Source organism: Amphiprion ocellaris, chromosome 4 (genome assembly GCF_022539595.1).
Source record: "Amphiprion ocellaris isolate individual 3 ecotype Okinawa chromosome 4, ASM2253959v1, whole genome shotgun sequence".
NCBI classification, from domain to species: Eukaryota; Metazoa; Chordata; class Actinopteri; family Pomacentridae; genus Amphiprion; species Amphiprion ocellaris.
Window position 1 is genome coordinate 18,703,362 of NC_072769.1, and position 19,198 is coordinate 18,722,559.

Below are 19,198 nucleotides of genomic sequence, written 5' to 3' on the forward strand. Positions count from 1 at the left end.
CAGCACACTGAAGTTGTGTCGCAGTGTTATGGCACCACCTTCTGGTTCAGGTCACGAAATGTTGGGTTTGAGCAGAAACGACTGTTACTCTCGGTAAAACTACACATGCAGAGTTCCCTGCTGCTCTGGAAACAGCAGAATACTTTTTCTTTGTCTGAACCCAGATCAGACAGTCTCTGACAGCTGGTTTGTACTAGTTGATATAATCAATAATCACTGTTCAACAGTTTTCATAAAATAACTGATTAGCAAAATAATCAAAGACCACAGTAACAGTTGATACATGTCAAAAGACAAAACAAACACAGGCTTGAAGTGAGGAGAAGAATTATTTCTACTGTGTATAAAACAAATTGTATTCCAGATTTAGTTCTTAAATGGAAATCCTGACCTCCATTGCAGTGACAGATGAGATTGGTGGAGGGAAGAAACCTCGCTGTATAAACAGAAGATCGGAAAACAGCCACCCAATTGTTTTGCTTATGCTGTTGGATGTGAATGCTGTTTCCCCCATGATATTACATACCATTCCATTTACAGCAATGGCAGCCCTGAAGAAACTGCCAAAGCAAAGCTGCACATCCTATTGGGGATAGGAATAATTTTGGGAATTACATGGTGGTCAGCAATGTTGCAAGGGTCATTGTTGACTGAAATCTTTTGACCTAAACTATAAACAAAAATAATAATGAGTTACATTCATAACTAACAGAACTTTCTACAAGACCATTCATGTGTTCACTTGGGCAAAAGCATGAGTGCACCCTGTGGAGATCATTTCCAGGGGTGTGTTATGCTTTTATAGACAACTTATACTATTGAAAGTATGCCAGAATCTCTAGTTATCTTGTGATCTGCTTTTGAAGGGAAAAGATTCCTTGACTTTAAGTTGCTGTCCCTGTTTTGTTTTGGTGAAACCCAGGACATTGTGCAACATCACTAAAGATGGATCCAGAAACTGAAGACCTTGGCAACAATGATAACTTGCCCCCCTGGTCAGGTTCAGAAGGTTCCCAGGAACTTTGTGTCTCTGAGTCCTTGGCAGAGTCCTACAATGAAGATGACGTCAGTGAAGCAGAGTACCCCTTAGACCCACAGACTGCTCACAGTCCTAAATCTGGCCCGGAGTCTCCAGACCGCCTCCAGCAGGACTGGGAATCTGCAGGTGAGCAGCAGTCTCTGCCTGAACTTAGTGGAAGCGAAGAGGAAGTTTCATACCAAGAAGAAGATGACATCTACCTTAGTGAATCAAGAGAGTCCATTACAGAGTCTCCCCACATCCATCCCTCACAGACCTTGCACCCAGAGCGTCCAGGGTCAGAGCCTCCCGCTGGACGCATATCACCGCCGCATTCCCGGTCTTCGTCATCCTCTCTTGGCTGTGCAGCTGATATGACCCTGGCCTTGACCCTGACCACAGAACAACCCCAGGGAGCCAGTAATAGGCAGTGCCCAGGGACTGGGAACAGAAGGGTTGAATCTTCAGAGGAAGGAGGGAGTAGTGAAGCACCTCCTGCTTCTGTCTTCTTTGGAATTTCAGACGAGGCTGCTGAGCAGGCAGAGAAGTGGAACTCTGAGTCTGACACAGATCTGTGCAGACCGGACAGGCAGAGGGCAAGGTACACGCGTAAGTATCCACCTTCTACCCTAATTTTATAATTCAGTGAAGCTAGTTGTGTAAACTACACACCATGAGGTGAATGCTTTTTTTTCTAAATTTTTGATAGCATGTGATTTATGAATAGATACAATATAAATTTAAGTTTGCTTTAAATGCAGCCATTGAGGCATGAATTAACTTGAGATAATGAGCCTCAATGCTATTATCTGTCTGTATTTATTTTAGGTGTTTTGAAAAGCAAAGTACTCGTTTTCACTGATGAATAACTTGTACAAAGCACTGTGGGTGCTGCTATTTTCATGCTGCAACATGGGGTTTATTTGGGGTGGACTTACAGGGAGAATTCCCATGGCTTTAATAGTCAGACCAGGATAAGAATAAAATATGACCATATGATGAGGCTGGCAGAAACAAATTTGACAGACACCAGCATGTGTCACCCTGGCCTGTCACTCGATCCCTTTTCCAATCGTAAGACTGCAATGGAAAAGTGAGCTCCTCACTTTCCTTGCCTTATGGTCCCCCCTAGTTTAGCTGTAAGTAAATATGATGCTTTTATTAGTGTGCTTGCTTCAGCAGGGGGAACTTAAAATTTCTCTTGCATGTCATGCTTGCTGCAAGTAATAATATTCATACTATGTAGTACCATGGCACTATGTTTTTATTTATTCAACTGTGAGATGATTAGTTATATGTTGTGTAAATACTTCTTAAATGTCAACTGACTGAAAAATATCAAAATGAAAGGTTTTCTTTGAGTTCATACACAGATTTTTATGCCTTATCTCCCTCCCTCCCTGCCTTCTGTCTTTCTCATTCTGTTCCTCCCTCTGTTTCTTCCTTTGTCACAGGGCTCAGTCACAGTGAGAGCCAATCAGAAAGACACGTCAAGGAAACCAAGTCTAAATGTAAGCGAATTGCCCGGCTTCTAACTGATGCGCCAAACCCTCAAAATAAGGGAGCCTTGCTGTTTAAAAAACGCCGCCAGAGGGTGAAGAAGTTTACACTTGTGAGTTACGGAACTGGTGACAACAAGCTTGACAGCGAAGACCAAATAGAAGAGGAAACCGAAGAAGTTAGATCTGCTGGGTATAACTTTGTGGCTACAAGTGATTCTGAGTTAGAGGAGCAGTATTCTCTTTATCACCAGCAGCATAATTTAAGTCTGAATTGGGGAAGTGTTCGAGAAATGGAGGCACTACCAGAGACAAGAGGGAAGGGAGTTTTGATGTTTGCCCAACGGCGCAAACGTATGGATGAAATTGTGTCAGAGCATGAAGAACAGAGGAGCAAAGGACTACCGGTGGAAGTTTTAACAGAACCCCAATGTTTAGAGGCACAGAATATTTATGACACTAAGGAAATGCACATACATGCTGATCAGGCCAATTACATGGATGTAAATCTCAAGCAGCATGTAGAATACCAAGAAAATATTCAACAGATGAACCACCTCTCCAACGTGCCGAAACCTTTGGTGCCAAACAGAACTGCAAAGCCTTTCCTGGGATTTCGAGAGAGTCCAACTGCCCCCATCATGACCGGCAGCATTGTTCCAGTTACAAAGAAGCCTGAATCAAGATTCAAAGTACCTGTGCCTATTAACACCAACCCACAAGTCTGGTCTCCAACTGGAGACATCATAGCCTCAAGAGATGAGCGAATATCTGTACCAGCCATCAAGACGGGCATCCTACCAGAGTCCAAACGGAAAGCTGCTAATAAACAGTCGGCTATGTTGGTGAAAGAATCAGATCTTCTCATTCAAAACAAAGGGGAAAGGAGATCTTATATTGAGGCGGAGGAAGACTGTTTTAGTCTTGGCGCTGAAGCTTGTAACTTCATGCAACCCAGAACAATAAAACTCAAGAATCCTCCTCCAGTTGCCCCAAAACCAACCATTAATCCAACCTGGATGAGGAGGAGTCCCTCCAGCGAACCCTATATTCCTCCAAGAAGTCCGATTTCACAACCGTCTCACAGTCCTGGGGGGTATCATAGCCAGCATTACTTGCAGCAGCAAGACTGGGCTCAGTCTCAACAGATGGCCAACCGTTGGACACCAGATCAAACTCAGGCAACACTTCAAACACCTGCCAATGCCTGGACTCCGGTCAACTCCTCTTCTCAGCTTCATCCTCAGCCAACCACAAATAGCTGGAGTCAACAGACGTCACGATCCCCTGTGAGTATGCAGAACCGCAGTCCTACTTACAGCCCAAACTACCCACCTTCACCCTCAAGGAATAAGTTAGACAGTGCTCCAAACTCGGTTGCCTCTTACCCACAACAAGCAGGGAAGTCATATCCATCAAAAGCACCACAAGTTTCTTCAAAGGGACATGGCTCAGACAGAGGTATTAATCGGGCTGGTGATGGCTCAACTATGGCGGGAAAAGGTGCAGAATTGTTTGCCAAAAGACAGTCCCGTATGGAGAAGTTTGTTGTCGATGCTGAAACAGTGCAAGCTAACAAACCAAGATCCCCCTCCCCAAGCTCATCCCTCCCTAACTCTTGGAGATATTCATCCAATATTCGTGCCCCACCTCCTTTAGCGTACAATCCCCTTCTTGCTCCTTTCTACCCCCCATCAGCTGCCAAGCAACCCCCCTCCACAGGCCCCAAAATCAAGACCAAAGAGAAACCTAAATCAGCCCCCAAGCACCTCAACAGCTTAGATATAATGAAACATCAACCTTATCAGTTGGACTCGTCACTATTCAAGTATGATGCAACGCCTGAGGCCAAAAGCCCCAGCCCCAAACCTACTCCAGCGTCAAAGTTTGAGATTAACAAAAGCCGTAGAAATAGATCTGTCTCCTCTGTTTCTCCTTATAACACCTCTGAGCTTACTGTTCAAAGCAATGCAGAGGCCTCTGCTAAGTCTCCTGGATCGGTAAGTCCCCAACATTCTTCCGCCCAAAACACGAGATCAGCTGAGCCTCTTGCAACTGACAAGCACTTGGATGAAAAGCACACTGTCGTACCTGCAGCCCATCACATAACTGGCAAGCAAGCACTGAGCGCCCGAACCGCAAGCACTTCCTCCAAGAAGTCATCTATTGCTGACAGCATAGCTTCAGCTTTCTCTCCTGCATCTCTTATTGCTAGAGGCGCACGTCAGATGGCTCCTCGGCCAAAATTTTCTGCTAAGAAGCCAGTGGTGATGGGAAAACAGTGGAAACCTGTTGCTATGACTCATTAGATCTAAAACTGTATATGGCCATGCTTTGGTGTAGTCTGAGACAATAATTACATAATTACACCTGCAACTTGGTAGCATCTAAAATGTCTTAACAGGTGAAAATACATAGACTTTTGCACTAAATGTAGGCCTCATTCTAAATTATCGACAGCATGCAGTTATAAAGACGAATCTAGCTGACAGTGTTGTCAGGAAAACAGTTGAATGTACAGCAGAGCTATTTTAAAATTGTGGTCAATCATGAAACGGAACATAAACTAATATAAATAATTATCTTAGCACATTAAATCATCTCCCTAAAGCTCAAGAGGTGCATGTGGACTTAAGAAAGGAAAAGTGAGACAAACTAATGTTGCGTGATTCTCAGGAAGTGCTATTATATGTGTAATATTGTGTGCAGAGAGGCTTGTTCAGCCAGTCTTCTCTGGTGTTTAGTTTTTTTCTGTTGTAAGAAATAAGATTACATGCATTTTTATGTAGCAGTAGTAACCACTGAACCCCAAATAGCACAAATCAACATTTATCAATACATTTATTTGTTACATTCAAATTGTTCATGATTCAGTCCTTTGGGACAACAGTAACTCACTCGCACAATTATATTTACAGAGTATTTTTAATAATTTAGTGTGTTTGGGGAAAGACTGTCTACACACTTCTTTTGGGTGCGTATGATTTTCAATTCCTTCAGTCTCATTCCAGACTTTGATGGTATCACAACAGCTAAAAGCATTAATGTCGGTTGTGATCATAAACCCTGATGACTTTAAAATGTTTTTTTTTTCTTTTTTTATGTGGACATATTTTCTGCATCCCTCAGTTATGGCCAGTTATTCAACTATCAGTAAAGTCATCAGATATCTGTATTCTCATCCTCAATGGGCAAAATATCACAGAGATTTGAATGTTCTGTTACTGGTTCAGCAACTCAAAGTGGAAATAGGAAAACCACTGTCTTTTGTGTCTCTATGTCTTTGTCTTTCTGACATATCACTGTTTGCACTTCTTGTTCTTAGCACAATCATGCTATTAAATTTCTCTTTCCTCCTACTTGTGTACTTCCTGTGTGTCTCATGAGCTTTTTATTACCTTTTCCTGAACAACTATTCCTTTGATTTCCTCCCTTCTCACTCTTTCACACAGATTTTGCTCATATTTGCTTTGCCTTCAGCAATTATGGCTTAAATTTTCAAATTTTGACTGTGTGGATGTGTATGTTTGTGTTCTCTTCAGCTGTATTCCTCAATGAGAACAGTTTGGAACTATGATCTCGGCCCTCAAACACTTTTCTGCACACTTCAGTAGGAAGGTGCTAATATTCTCTTGATAAAACCAGCCTAAAGCAGAATTTGTGTACTGTTATTCTAGTTTCTAACCAGCAAGTCAGAACCTTCCATCATTTAATGTTTTTATGAACACATTTTTTTTCCCAAATACATCTAAAAACAAGCCAGATTACTCTTAAGATGTGAGTATTTTAAATAGTAATACTCAAAACTCACTAGTGCAAATCCACAACTAGCACAACCATAGCAAACATGCAACCATATACTAACTATATTAAAACTAAGATTCAAATATACAATGATCTAAAAACATTTTTTGTGAATATTTTATGTTCCCTTGTTTCTGCTGGGAAATGATTTAACTTGCTAGTTAACCTGCTGGTTATCGGTCTATATGGTCATGTAAGCATTCGATTCGAGCATGCAGCATTGTCCCAGTACACTTTACATTTAAAAGGAACAAGCACACTTTGTTGCATCTGTCAGAGTGAGACAAACATCTTTACTGGTCTCATTCCAACACATAATTTCCAGCATTGCTCTGCCTGCCATCAGCCTGACCAGAGAACTAAACAGTAATAAAAAAACACCATTGCAGTGACGGTATCTGTGGCCTTTACAAAGTCACCCTCAACAGAAATACTTGTTCAAAGCCCAACATCAATTCTATTTTAGGCTGAATTTTCCCTGTTACAGAGACGAAACTAAGTTAGCAGAGAATTAGTTCCAAGCGAACTCTCATCGTCTTTTAAATCACAGTATACTTGTTTTAAGGTACTTGAACCAACAACAGGTAAGTGATGAAATTCATTTTTACTATTCGTTAATTCTGCAAAAGCTGATGCGTAACTCTAGCACATTAGGTTTTACACATATATTTATTTTATATAGACATTTTAATGGGATCTAAAGAAAGACTGAAGTCTTAAGATGCAAAAAATGGGTTTATTTCACATGCAAGAAGTGACACAGTGTGAAAGCAACATTTTTTACACTGTCTCCTTTGTTGCACATGAATGAGTGTGATGTATTTTGCATTCTTCTGTTAATTTCAAACAGAATATGAATAAACTATGAAGCCAGATGGTGGCAGCAAAGTCTGCAACGCTACTCTCACACCAGTCAATAAATACTGTACATGCTTTTCTTCCAGAGATTTGGTAGAAGCCGTTCCTTGAGCCTCCCCCAGCGACTGAATTCAATGCCTCCTGGACTCCTGTCGCCCGTGAGCCCGTTAGGAATCCAGCCATCTCTCTTACCTACACAGAGGCGAACATCCTTTCAAGAAAAAGTCTTCAAGCCACCGTCACCGTGGGAGGCGGCGTCGAGGAGCCCCATTGGCTCGGTGGATGAGGCCTTTCTGTTTCAGAGCCTCCCGTCATCTGTTGCTTCTAATGTCAAAGCTGCAGGGCACCGCAGATCTCTGCCAGAGCCTCCAGATGAATGGAAACGCAGGGTGTCTCTTGATCCTGCAGCTGTCAGTAAGAGTCATTATCATCACACAGCTCCAGTTTTTCAGGCCCCGTCCATGAGCAGGACATTTTCACCTGAGAAACCAGCCTTCTATGGGCCTCCCTTCAGACCTGCTCAGCCTCTCAGGCCTGCCAGCAGGGCCAGCATTGGATTCATGGCACAAGGCTCCAGTCCAGCAAAGTATTCTCCCTTGTATAGTGCAGTGCAGCGCAGTTAATACCACTGAGATGAAGTCAGACAAACATTAGATAGAGACAAATGTATGTTTATTTTAACATTTATGCTACATACTGTAGATGGTCACAGAAAGTATATTGAAAATGAAAAACAAAAAAGTGAATTGGCTCAAAGTGATGGATTATTTTCACTTGGGATTGAGGTGTGTTGGTTAAAGATTTGGACATGTTTTTGACACTTTATTACGTGTGTTTTGAATTTATGATGGGAGTGCTGTTCATGGCATGAGTGGGCACTTGGTTTAAAGAGCAGAACAACTTAACGTAGCTATTGTGTGAGATGTTTTCTCTGCTTTGATGGGAGGTTTTACGATGGTGTCTAAATTTGGACAAAGCAGACCATCGCAGTGACGATTTAAGACAGTCTGTAATTAGCATATGTTACGTCAGTTAAAGTGAACGTGCTGCAGATGAGAGAAATTTGACCTGAGGATTAGTGTTGCTCACTGAAAAATGCTGTTCATAAAAGATGGCAGACAAGCCACTTTATTTATCTTTTTTCTTTAAAAATTATTGTCACTTCAGGATATTCTGGTTGATGTTCAGCACATTCTTGCATGTGTAGACAGTAATAGCCAGTACAGATCTCACTCATCCAGTATTGATCTGTCTTTCTTTCACTACTATTGCAGTAGCAATAGCAAGTATACTTACAAAATAATAATAATAATCTGTAGTGCTTTCTATCGATGGCAACTTACAAACATCTTATTACTGTGCCTTTTCAGGAAACTAGCAAACTTGCAATGAGTGTTACATCTTTACAATGATTTTATTGCAACTGATGAACTATATGGGAGATTTCTACATGAACACAATTTTGTTGTTGTTGTTATTAATATGACTTTTATTAAGTTTGATAAAACACTGTGTGGTGTTAAAGTATAAACAGACTCAGTTTCCGTCTTCCATATGACTTGTGTAACCGTGTTTCCTGACAGGAAGAAAAGGGGGCTTTCACCCTGTATAATTGTCTTGGTTAAATGTTTTTGGGTTTCTTTTGCACTTTTTAAACACAAACTAAAAAAATAAAATACATGAAAATGCTTTAAGATTTATGTATGTTATTTATTTATCTTTTGGCTTCCATCCTTATTTCAGCCACATGTATTTTTAAAAACAATAATATTCTCTCTCACTCTTTGTTACATTTCTTCATTCTTCATTTATAAATATATACATTACAGAAATAATAATACATTCACTTTATGCTGATTTAGTACACTAAAATGAAAGGTATGATAAATATTAGGATTATATTGTAAGCATCAGCTTTACATCTACGTAGGAACTTCTGTCAGGCCAAACCATTACAATTACTTTTAGTTGCTTTGATTCAATGATTCTTTCAGCTTTTATTCATAAAAACATTGAGGTAGAGGTCTTGTTTACAATATGGTTGGGAGAAAAATTAACAGAATATGCATGTACACAAGCAAGAAACTTTGATGAAAAATGGCAATAAAAATATTAAAACCACAAATTAGTAAAGAAATAACATTATTAGGAATAATTACAGCTATGAAGACGTAAGACAAATGAATCAGCTAAAACAACAACAGCTGGAAGCGAGATAAGATGAAACTGAAAACGAGGCAAACCTTAGACTGTTCTTTGTGTTCTTTCCATAGACTGGATATAAAGATGAAGGAATGTTGTCCATAGGTTTTCTGAACAGCAGTTTTTAAGCTCAGTGTGGTAACTCAGGCCATCGCATCTTAATTATGTACAACTTTAAACCATCATAAAATTCAAATGGGTAAATTTGTTAAACAATTAACAGTAAGTTATTGATGATCAGAAATCACGGCACCATAGAATGTGGCCATTGAATGTAGATATACCCACAAACAAAATTACCTTGCACTGAGCACAGGCGTGTGTAAACATGTTCATTTCAGTTGTAAAGTTAGGTATTTTAGCATGGGGGTCTATGGGGATTGTCTTTTTAAAGGTCGCCTCAAGTGGACATTTGAAGAATTGCAGTTTTGGCATTTCCACATCGGCTTCATTTTGCAGCTTGGCTTTTCCAGGTTGCAATTGAACAGCAAGTAAAACCGAATTTCCAAAGCTGCAGTGTATTCCAACCATCTCAGTGTGTTAAATAGGAGAGTGCATTAGTAATGTAAGGGTATAAGTAACTATAAAACCGAGAGTCTATCATGCCTCGCAGACTTTACACGGAATGAAATGCTCACTATGTCTGAAGCATTTTAACTGTCACAATAATGAAATACTGTATATCACTTCACAAGTATTTGGCAAAGCACCATCACCCCTTTGACCCCTGTCGTTTATCTGTTTATCATTATCTAAAGTCAGTAATTGCAGATAATAACAGGAACTGAACTTGAATCATGTTAAGAACCAAGAGGTGTCCAGTATTAACCAGCCGCCCGATTCGAAGACACATTTCCTCAGAGGTTAACGCTCAGGAGCCGTGTTGACTTTGAGGATTCAGAAACAAGGAAAGGAACATTTCTTGGCGGGGGGGATCCTTTCCCTGAGCAACATCAGTGGACATGTGTCTGTCTGTGCTGTTTATCCTCTGTACCCTCTCTCTCTCTCTCGCTCTCTCTCTCTTTCTCTGGTAGCTATCCTAGCCCCATGGTGTTTGAGAGTGGTTTTGAGTGTTTGGCAGGTTAAATTTAGCCTATTGATGTAAGCTGCATTCCACTCACAACAGACACAGGGACACACTCACAGTCTGGCTTTAGTGTCCGCGAGTGTGAAGATCAGGGAAGATCAAACCTCCTCTGGGTTGATCCCTGAGCCTCAGTGTCTCCCCCTTCAAGGATACAGCAGGGACACCATCACAGGTATGGACGAGCATCGCCAAGGTGTATTTTATGAATATGTGGTTTGCTTAAGTTGTACTTATGTTGGAACATTCAAGAATTTAACTCTATCTTGACATGATACGTTGGGCTGCATCTAATATCTATATATTATATTATGACCTTACTAATACTTGATTATTCATTAGATATATTTTCTATCTCTTGAATTATACTGCTTTATGTCCATCTTAATATATTTTTTTCAAATATCATTCCTTCAAAGTCAACTATGCTAGGACATTATTAAACGAGTTTTGAAGAAGTATTTCCACCTCCCAGCATCACATTTTGCATCAGACAACAAAGCAGAACTAAATTTAAATGCTGAAAGCTGTTTTTGGTGTCACGGTTGAGCACCTTTTTTTTTTTGATGCTGCTGGACATTCGTTGTGTCCGGCTACGCATCCAAAACTCAGGACACAAGATTCATCCTTGACCTTTCCACCGGTGATTTATTTTGTGAGAACTTTAAAGGGAGATGCCACTAACATGAACTCACACAGTCAAAAATCAGTGCGGAGATTTAAAAGTTACGTGCGTGTGGTGCCGATGCAAGTACGACGGGGCTTTATGGATTATGCAACACACTGTTATTGTTAAACATGAGGTCTGCAGAGGATATTATAAAATGACAAATGCTGATGTAGCAGATTTATTTCACAGTGTACTGAGGGGGGAAACTTCATAGACCCAAAAAACATAATATACACTCTAATTGTGAGTTCAGTGTGGGCCTTCTTAGATAGTTGTCATTTTATACTGCTATTAATACAACACTACAGACCCAGGATTTGTTTCTGTGTCAGATAATGAAAGCTGGCTGTACACTAAACTCAACAAACACCAAACACTGTGTTCAGCTTCACTGTGTCAGCGTATGAGCTAGCACTACATTCATTTCCTATCGGTTCACAGCATTAGGAGTAAAGCTCCTTCTTTATGACCTGGGCAGAACAACTACATCCTGTGTCCTGTATGTGTTTCCAGTCCTCCTGCCAACCTCGCCACAGCCACAATGTCACAATTCTGTACAATGCCAACTGGAGAGAGGAAGAAGAATGCAGCAGCTATTTGCCGAGAGGTCCATGGTACCAGCGGTATGATGTTAGAGCTGAGGCTCGGCAGACAAACACACTTGCTGCAGGAGAAAATCCATTCTGATCAGAGTTCAAAATGTCAGAGCTGCTCTCCAGCGTTTGCCATAAATAAGCTAATGGGATGATTTACTACCTCTGGTGACTAATCCTTTGTCGTTGTCCTTTTCAAAAGTCTATTTCTGGGTGGGTGGGAGTGTGGGTGGGAGAGGGGAGGGAAGCTGTGTGGGCCAACTGTGTAGCTGTTTGGGTAGCGTGGTGAAGGTCCGTGACAGCTGTGGTACATTCTGTCTGTATCGCGGATGAGGAAGCATCATGTACATCCAGAACTAATTGTCGAGTACAATGATAACACATTTTCCAGGAAAGGACTCCTAAACGGATATTAGGAATTTAGGGAGCAAATTCTTGGTGTTATCTATGAACTCTTCTCAACTGCCCCCAGCTCTTTGTCATCTCTATTGCCAAACAAATTAATAATTAAATACATTAACATAAGAAAACTGCCACTCAGTAAATCTGAGGCTTGGCTCACAACCCAATGACACTGACATGACACATGAACTCAGTGATGCAGTATGTTGGCATAAGTATGTGTTTTAAAAATGTTACCTCACAGTTACGTAAAATAAAAATAATGAACTCATAGTATTGGTCTAATATGCATTTTATACTGATTGGGTTGTTTTTATTCCCCTATAATCTTCATCTTTGTTTCTTAACTTTGTTGCACATTAGGGGACATCATGGATCTCGGAAAGAAGCTCAGCACTCCTAAAGACATCATGTTGGAGGAGTTATCACTGCTTTCCAACAGAGGTTCCCGACTTTTCAAAATGCGCCAGAGAAGATCTGAAAAATACACATTTGAAAGTATTCAAAATGAAGCAAACACGCTGCTGAATGTAAGTCAACATGTTTTTTTCCTGTCATTTAGTGAGTCACTCTGTGGAGTTCTGGTATAACTGCTGTCTGTAAGACAATTTGTAAAGCTGTGCTAATCATCAAGTAAAATTATCAGGAAATATGCTCTTTAAAGAAGTGTTACAACACATGGATGATAATGGAGACGTGCGCCTCATGCCTTTTACATCCTGTAGCCAAATCTACTGAGAGGCTGCTCAACCACTTTGCTGAGGAGCTGCTCCCCTGTTATCAGTGTATGCTGATGTGTGTGTGCGTGTGTGTGTGTGTGTGTGTGTGTGTGTGTGTGTGTGTGTGTGTGTGTGTGTGTGTGTGTGTGTGTGTGTGTGTGTGTGTGTGTAGAAGAAGACAACAGCAGTTATAGGCGTGCCACCATTTTGCAGCACAATTGCTATTTTAATCCACATACAAATATACACTAACGTTCAACAACGAAAAGCCTTTTTTTTTTCAATGAAGATAACATTAGATTAATTAGTCTAGACATTGTTAATGTGGTAAATGACTATTGTAGCTGGAAACAGCTGATTTTTAATGGAATATCTCCATAGTGGTACAGAGGAACATTTCCAGCAACCATCACTCCTGTGTTCTAATGCTACATTGTGTTAGTTAATGGTGTTGAAAGGCTAATGGATGATTAGAAAACCCTTGTGCAATTATGTTAGCACATGAATAAAAGTGTGAGTTTTCATGGAAAACATGAAATTGTCTGAGTGACCCCAAACATTTGAATGGTAGTGTATGTGCAATGTGTTTTATTCTGTTTTGCAGAATGATTTGTTGAATGAAAATGCACACACAGTGGAGATTAAAGTGGACGCACCCACTGATGGAGATGCTGCCAACGCAGACAACATTGTTTCAGGTAATTACGCAGTTAAGTAAGCGATGCTATCAATACTGAATCCAATATGGAACATGATGATTTACTGCATTAGTAAGAATTTTACCAGGAGAAAACAACCATAATCATCAAGTAAACATTAGACATACTATCAATAAAGCGGAAAGTTTAATAAGTAAAAACATCCATTACTTTATTTACATGTCTTCTGTTCTTCATTAAGGTAAAAGTAAGCTGCTGCACAGTCAGACAAGAGCTTTTAATTATGTAATATTGTCATGATAATGACAAGTGGTATCATTGCAGCTGGTCTTAGCTCATTTCCAGAACATATCACTGTGAATCGCATGTCACTGTGATTAATTATTCAACTTAAGCAGCTTTATTTGATTTTATTATTTCAATAGCAAACAGAGCCCGGTGCTTATTCTAAAATGCTTCAGCAGGGCTCCATCCCATGTCGACACATTATATGATGAGCCCATACTTGAACTATGTGCTATTTTAAGGCCTCAGATCGTAATGATGGACAACTCAGTCTGCCTGTGTAAGTGTTCTCTAAGCGCAGTATCTATTCATGATCCTATCCACTTCAAAACTCTAGCCTTCCAAAAAAAAAAAAACACTGAAGAAAAAGCTCAACAAAAGCACACTGTCGGACTATTCAGTTGCAGTGTTAGAATATTTTTCTACAATATGATCTCATGATGGTTATTTCTTTGCTCCTCAACAGATGCGACTGCAGAGAAGTTAAACGCCACAGCTATGCACAAGTCCTACCACTCGCCATGGGAGGAGGCCATCCTCAGTGACCCTGACCTCGCTGAAACTGTCTCACTAAGAATGCCAGCGCCAGACCCACGACCAGAGCTTCCTGAATACAAATGCTTTAACCGGTGAGAAGACTATATGCACGGTGTAGTGAATGGGCATAAAAAGAACCACTAATGCGTTGATCTAAATCACAGGGTCGCCACTCCTTACGGTGGCTTCGACAAAGCTCCAAGAGGAATCACATTCAAACTGCCCGAGGTGGACCTGAACCCCCCCAAATTCCCGGAGCTCCAGGAGCCCGGGGTGAAGCGACCCACCTTCAACAGAACAGCCCAGGGGTGGATATCTGAGGGCACCCACCTGATTCTACCCACCATCACCCTGGAGCCCATCAAAGTCCCAGAGTCTGACGACCTGTAGATGATTTATCTGACAACGTGATGCTGGCTGTGGTATTTTTGGCTTGACCTATGACAACAAAACAGTCAGTTTGTAGCACAGTTGCAATCCCTGTACCACTATTTGAGGTTTTTCCCATGCGATGGACACGAAATGTTTCATGTGTTTGTTCTGCTGTTAACTAGTATGTTTACCACACACTGGAATCCAAAGAAAATCATGTAAATAGCAAAAGGAATGTGTTGTCCAGGACATTACAGAGGAAGAGTGTCCACCACTGCTGAAAACAAAACTGTACATTTTAAACATGTTCAAATGAATTGATGAAAATGTAATGTAAATAAAAAAAATGTAGCTTTAGCAAAACTGGAACATGCAGCAAGATATTTTGAGTTATTGCTGAGCAGTGATCAATATGAATTCAGTTTTATTTAGCACTAAATCATTACACATTAAACCAAAGTCATGACCACTACCATAAATGCCCAAAATATAACACAAAATTTCACATTAGACAGAAGTATCTAATATTAAATATATGTGATTGATTGAGCTGTTTTCAAAACTATGTGGAGATAATTATTTTTGAATTTTTGGCTTAAAAAATGTTCATATCAATCAAAAGCTTCTTCTACCAGCTAAAAAGGTTATGCTAATATGTTGAGGGACACACGTTCCATGCATAATAGTTATTATTTCAAACATTACGTTGATTAAAAAAATGCTCCCACAATGACCAAAGACATCAATAAAAATATTAATACCAAAAAAAGGAGACTTAAATTTAATTTTAACTGTTTTATTTGAGATTCAGTTTGGTCATCAGGGGGGTGGGACAAGAGAAAAATGGCATTTTAGGGGGAACTCCAGACTTATTTGGTATTTTAAAAAATATTTTCAAACATTGTTTTTTCCTAGGTTTTTTTTTTAGATTTGATGTCAGGACAAATACATTTACACAACAACTGCATGTTTTAGTATTTTGTACATGGATTATTAGAAATTTGATGGGTGGGACGCAGAAAATGTCCTCCAATTCTGGAATGACCCTTAACCCGTCTTTTCTTGTTACATATCCCAACATATGTAATATACTCTACGTTTTAATCACTAATTCATCATTGTGTACCATTAATTCATTTAACAATAGAGACAAAACAGGAAACAGTTGTGCTTTTCAAACAGCTGGACAACAGAGAGGGAGAGACACAGGAAAGTCCACAAGATTGAATTCAAGGCCGATGGGAACTTAAGAAGAAACACACACAAGACTGCCGCTCCTCCAAAACCTCAGCACTGTGAAGAATGTGCATGCCTTTCATACACACTGGTCCCAACAGAGTGGTATGTGAGCCCTCCTGCAACCCATGGGGGCAAAAGTTATCTGACTTCTTCAGCTGTTTCATTACTGACACGATAAGAAACAGCACAAGCTGCGCATTTGTGTGATTTCCGCACCCGCTCCCTAAAAGGTGACAGTGGCAGGTGATGCTGTATTTTCATCATGGAGTCTGTGCACAGATGTAACACGGATCTTAACATGCAAATCTTCTTCACTAGATGTAAGCGTAGAGAATGGCTGTGCAGCACGCAGCAGGAGGAATAAGAAGCCTTTTCTTTTTTAGTTTTTTAAAAAATAAATAATACCAAAAAAAAAGCCCTTCATGTGTCCCAGGGGAGGCTTCAGTGCTATTCCTGGAGCGACGGCAGAATGCAATACACTGGAAAAATACACGTCCTTAAGATAGGGTCAGAAAAATCCTCTACACAGTTACGTGTCCACTGCATTGACTGCACACCTCCATACATCTGTTTAAATATAACACACTTAGTATGGACATGTACACTACCATTCACTCAGACAATTTCATGTTTTCCATGAAAACTCACACTTTTATTCATGTGCTAACATACAGGGTTTTCTAATCATCAATTAGCCTTTTAACACCATTAGCTAACACAATGTAGCATTAGAACACAGGAGTGATGGTTGCTGGAAATGTTCCTCTGTACCACTATGTAGATATTCCATTAAAAATCAGTCAATGTCTAGACTGGATTTCTGATTGATTCAAAGCTATCTTCAATGAAAAAAACAATTTTCTTTCAAAAATAAGGATATTTATATGTGACCCTAAACTTTTGAATGGTAGTGTATGAACCCAGTGGTGTAGTGGTTCGTACTGTCACGTTTGCACTTTGCTGCTCTCCAAAGACATGCACGACTGGTTAATTTGGGATTCTGAATTTGCTGTAGATGTCAAGGAGAGTATGCCATTCAACCAATGTCAGCTGGGATAGGCTCCAGACCCACCAAAAGACAAAGCAGGTATTGTAATCGGATAGATGGATGGATGTATGGGTATAACATTAATGCCTAATTTCAGCTCAGCACCCTGCCTGAAGGTACGACACCATATATCCACAGTGAGTGAATCCCTGAATCAGCTCTGCTCATGATGGTGAGCTACAGTTAGAAGTGCCTGTTTAATATTCCTGAACAGATTGAATTCTTGGACTCAAAATCAGCGAGGACTTCTCAGTGTAACAACTCACCAATACTCTGTTTTTCACAGGCTGGCCTGCATGCTGTGAACACACACACACACACACACACACACACACGCACACGCACGCACACACACACACACGCGTGCGCACACAGGCAGTCACAAACACGTACACACAAAATCGCACACCCACTGATGTAAATAACCTGCTAGGGTTCACTGACAGTGTATTTAAAGAAACTGAGGAGAGCAGCAGCTGATTAACACTTGGCAAGTGTTTGTCTGCTTTATTTTTTGTCTTAATTACCTTTTTTGTCTTTTTAATTCACTTACATGTTAAACAGTGCGGCCATGACACATGAAAACTTTGTTCTGTTTCGCACATATAGACTAAAAAATCTTTGTGGAAAAGACACACACCAATTACTTAAATTTCACTTCTGCTGACTCCAGCTTGCATGCACCATCGTCCTCTTTTCATGTGTACACTTAGAACCTGCTCGGCTCTGCAGGCTTTCCCCTGCCAGGCCCTCCATCTGCCCCGATTTCTGCCATCCCATGTCCTGTTTACTGCCGCAGTAAAGTCGCTACAGACACAAATGGTAGAATGTGACGGCAAAACGAATGCTTGACGTGAACGAGGGTGAAAGCATGAGCCTTTTGTCTGGTGTGGATTTTTTTATTTTTTTTGCAAGAATATACACATTATTGGGTGTTTTATTCGAAGAGAAAATGAGAATCTGCCGTGTTCTGTGTGACATGTAAGCCGGAGCATTTTTCAAAACACAGGCAGGGGTTAGTCCCCACAGTGCTGCAATGATTATGAAACCAGTGCAGTCATGTGATGTCTTCTCTCATCATCATCATGACAAGTTGGAAGTCTGACCTTCCGCCAGCACACACACACTAGTTTGCCATGCAGGGACTGAAGATTGCACTACAGCAGCAGTGCACTTGAGGCTACACTAGGGGCGGAGTTTGACCTCTCAAGTCTCAAAACATCACTAATCCGCGTCGGACATTCTGGTCCAGGATATCATCGGCCCTGTTTGGAGGATAGGGGGGAGAAAAAAAAAAAAAAAAGGAGAGAGGACGATTTACGGAAACAACACAGTCCTGCGGGCTCTGCTGCGGTACCACACGGAGGCTCGGGGCTGCGGCTTGTGCGCGCGTCGGAGCGGCGTTTGGGATCGTTCCATGCGGCTGGACGGATCTGCAGTCATCGCGCCGCCAGCTTTGTTGCAACGATCCGGCGACAAGTCGTGGGATTTTGCGGCTTGACAGCTGGAGGACGAGACGAACAGCTGGCCGCTTCCTCGACCAAAGGTGAGCTGTTTTTGTTTTGTTTTTTCTCTCTCTCTCTCCATGCAAGTTTTGCTGCATGCTTACCTCCAGTGGTCCCCCCACTGGGAGCTGGAACATGCAGTGGGGGCAGCAGCGTGTTGTCTCTGGGTGGAGGTGGAGGTGGAGATGGAGGTTTTAACGCAGGAGAACACAGGATCGGGTCACGAAATGCAGCTCAATGAGATGATGCACGTCCTTTTCGTGAACCCAGCAGCAAAGATGGGCGCCTGCGTCCGACCATATAGGCCCATGTGGGCACTGACATCAAGTGGAGGCTCTCTGCGTGTTATGACACTGAGGATTCTGTGATCAAAACATAGAAAATAAAGATTTCAGGTTGGAATTAAAGGCCTTCAAATCAATATTCTGCTGGCTGCTTTTACAGTCAGCAGATGGCAACATAAACATTGAGGCTGTGCATCTAATTATAATTGAAAATATTGATTGACTTCCCACATGTATAGACGTTACACATCAGCATCAGATTAAAAAAATATGTAATGTAATTGCTGTCTAGTGTGGGATCTTGTTGCTTCACTTCTGTGTTATGATGTTTTTGATAATGGTTATTTACATTTAGCTTAAGAGTGCAGCTTGAAATGTAATGTATTGTCATTTTAAATTAGACAACCTACTGTTTATGTT

The 19,198-nt window shown here is 40.8% G+C and overlaps 3 protein-coding genes across 5 annotated transcripts in view; all 3 read left to right on the forward strand.

Annotated features, from left to right (window-relative positions):
- The first annotated feature begins 930 nt into the window (after nucleotides 1-930).
- On the forward strand, nucleotides 931-5,876 carry synpo2b (synaptopodin 2b). Its single transcript, XM_023280380.3, has 2 exons — nucleotides 931-1,627; nucleotides 2,473-5,876. Exons 1-2 carry the CDS (start codon nucleotides 946-948, stop codon nucleotides 4,824-4,826), a joined length of 3,036 nt encoding a protein of 1,011 aa, XP_023136148.3. The 5' UTR covers nucleotides 931-945; the 3' UTR covers nucleotides 4,827-5,876.
- A 4,609-nt stretch (nucleotides 5,877-10,485) lies between these two features.
- On the forward strand, nucleotides 10,486-15,071 carry myoz2b (myozenin 2b). Of its 2 annotated transcripts, XM_023280372.3 has the most exons (6): nucleotides 10,488-10,640; nucleotides 11,649-11,758; nucleotides 12,494-12,660; nucleotides 13,454-13,547; nucleotides 14,260-14,422; nucleotides 14,495-15,071. In XM_023280372.3, the coding sequence occupies exons 2-6, from the start codon at nucleotides 11,677-11,679 to the stop codon at nucleotides 14,718-14,720; spliced, it is 732 nt and encodes a 243-aa protein (XP_023136140.2). In that variant the 5' UTR covers nucleotides 10,488-10,640; nucleotides 11,649-11,676; the 3' UTR covers nucleotides 14,721-15,071. The 2 variants fall into 2 exon arrangements, with proteins under 2 accessions (XP_023136141.2, XP_023136140.2); XM_023280373.3 differs by lacking the exon at nucleotides 11,649-11,758 and having other exon boundaries at nucleotides 10,486-10,640.
- Nucleotides 15,072-18,098: 3,027 nt separating this feature from the next.
- usp53b (ubiquitin specific peptidase 53b) overlaps nucleotides 18,099-19,198 on the forward strand; it is a 29,744-nt gene continuing 28,644 nt past the window's right edge. The window contains exon 1 of one of the 2 annotated variants that reach the window (XM_023280356.3): nucleotides 18,099-18,535. The gene's annotated coding sequence lies outside the window, so the exon portion shown is untranslated. The remainder of the gene's footprint in view (nucleotides 18,536-19,198) is intronic. The other variant, XM_023280357.3, reaches the window with a different exon arrangement.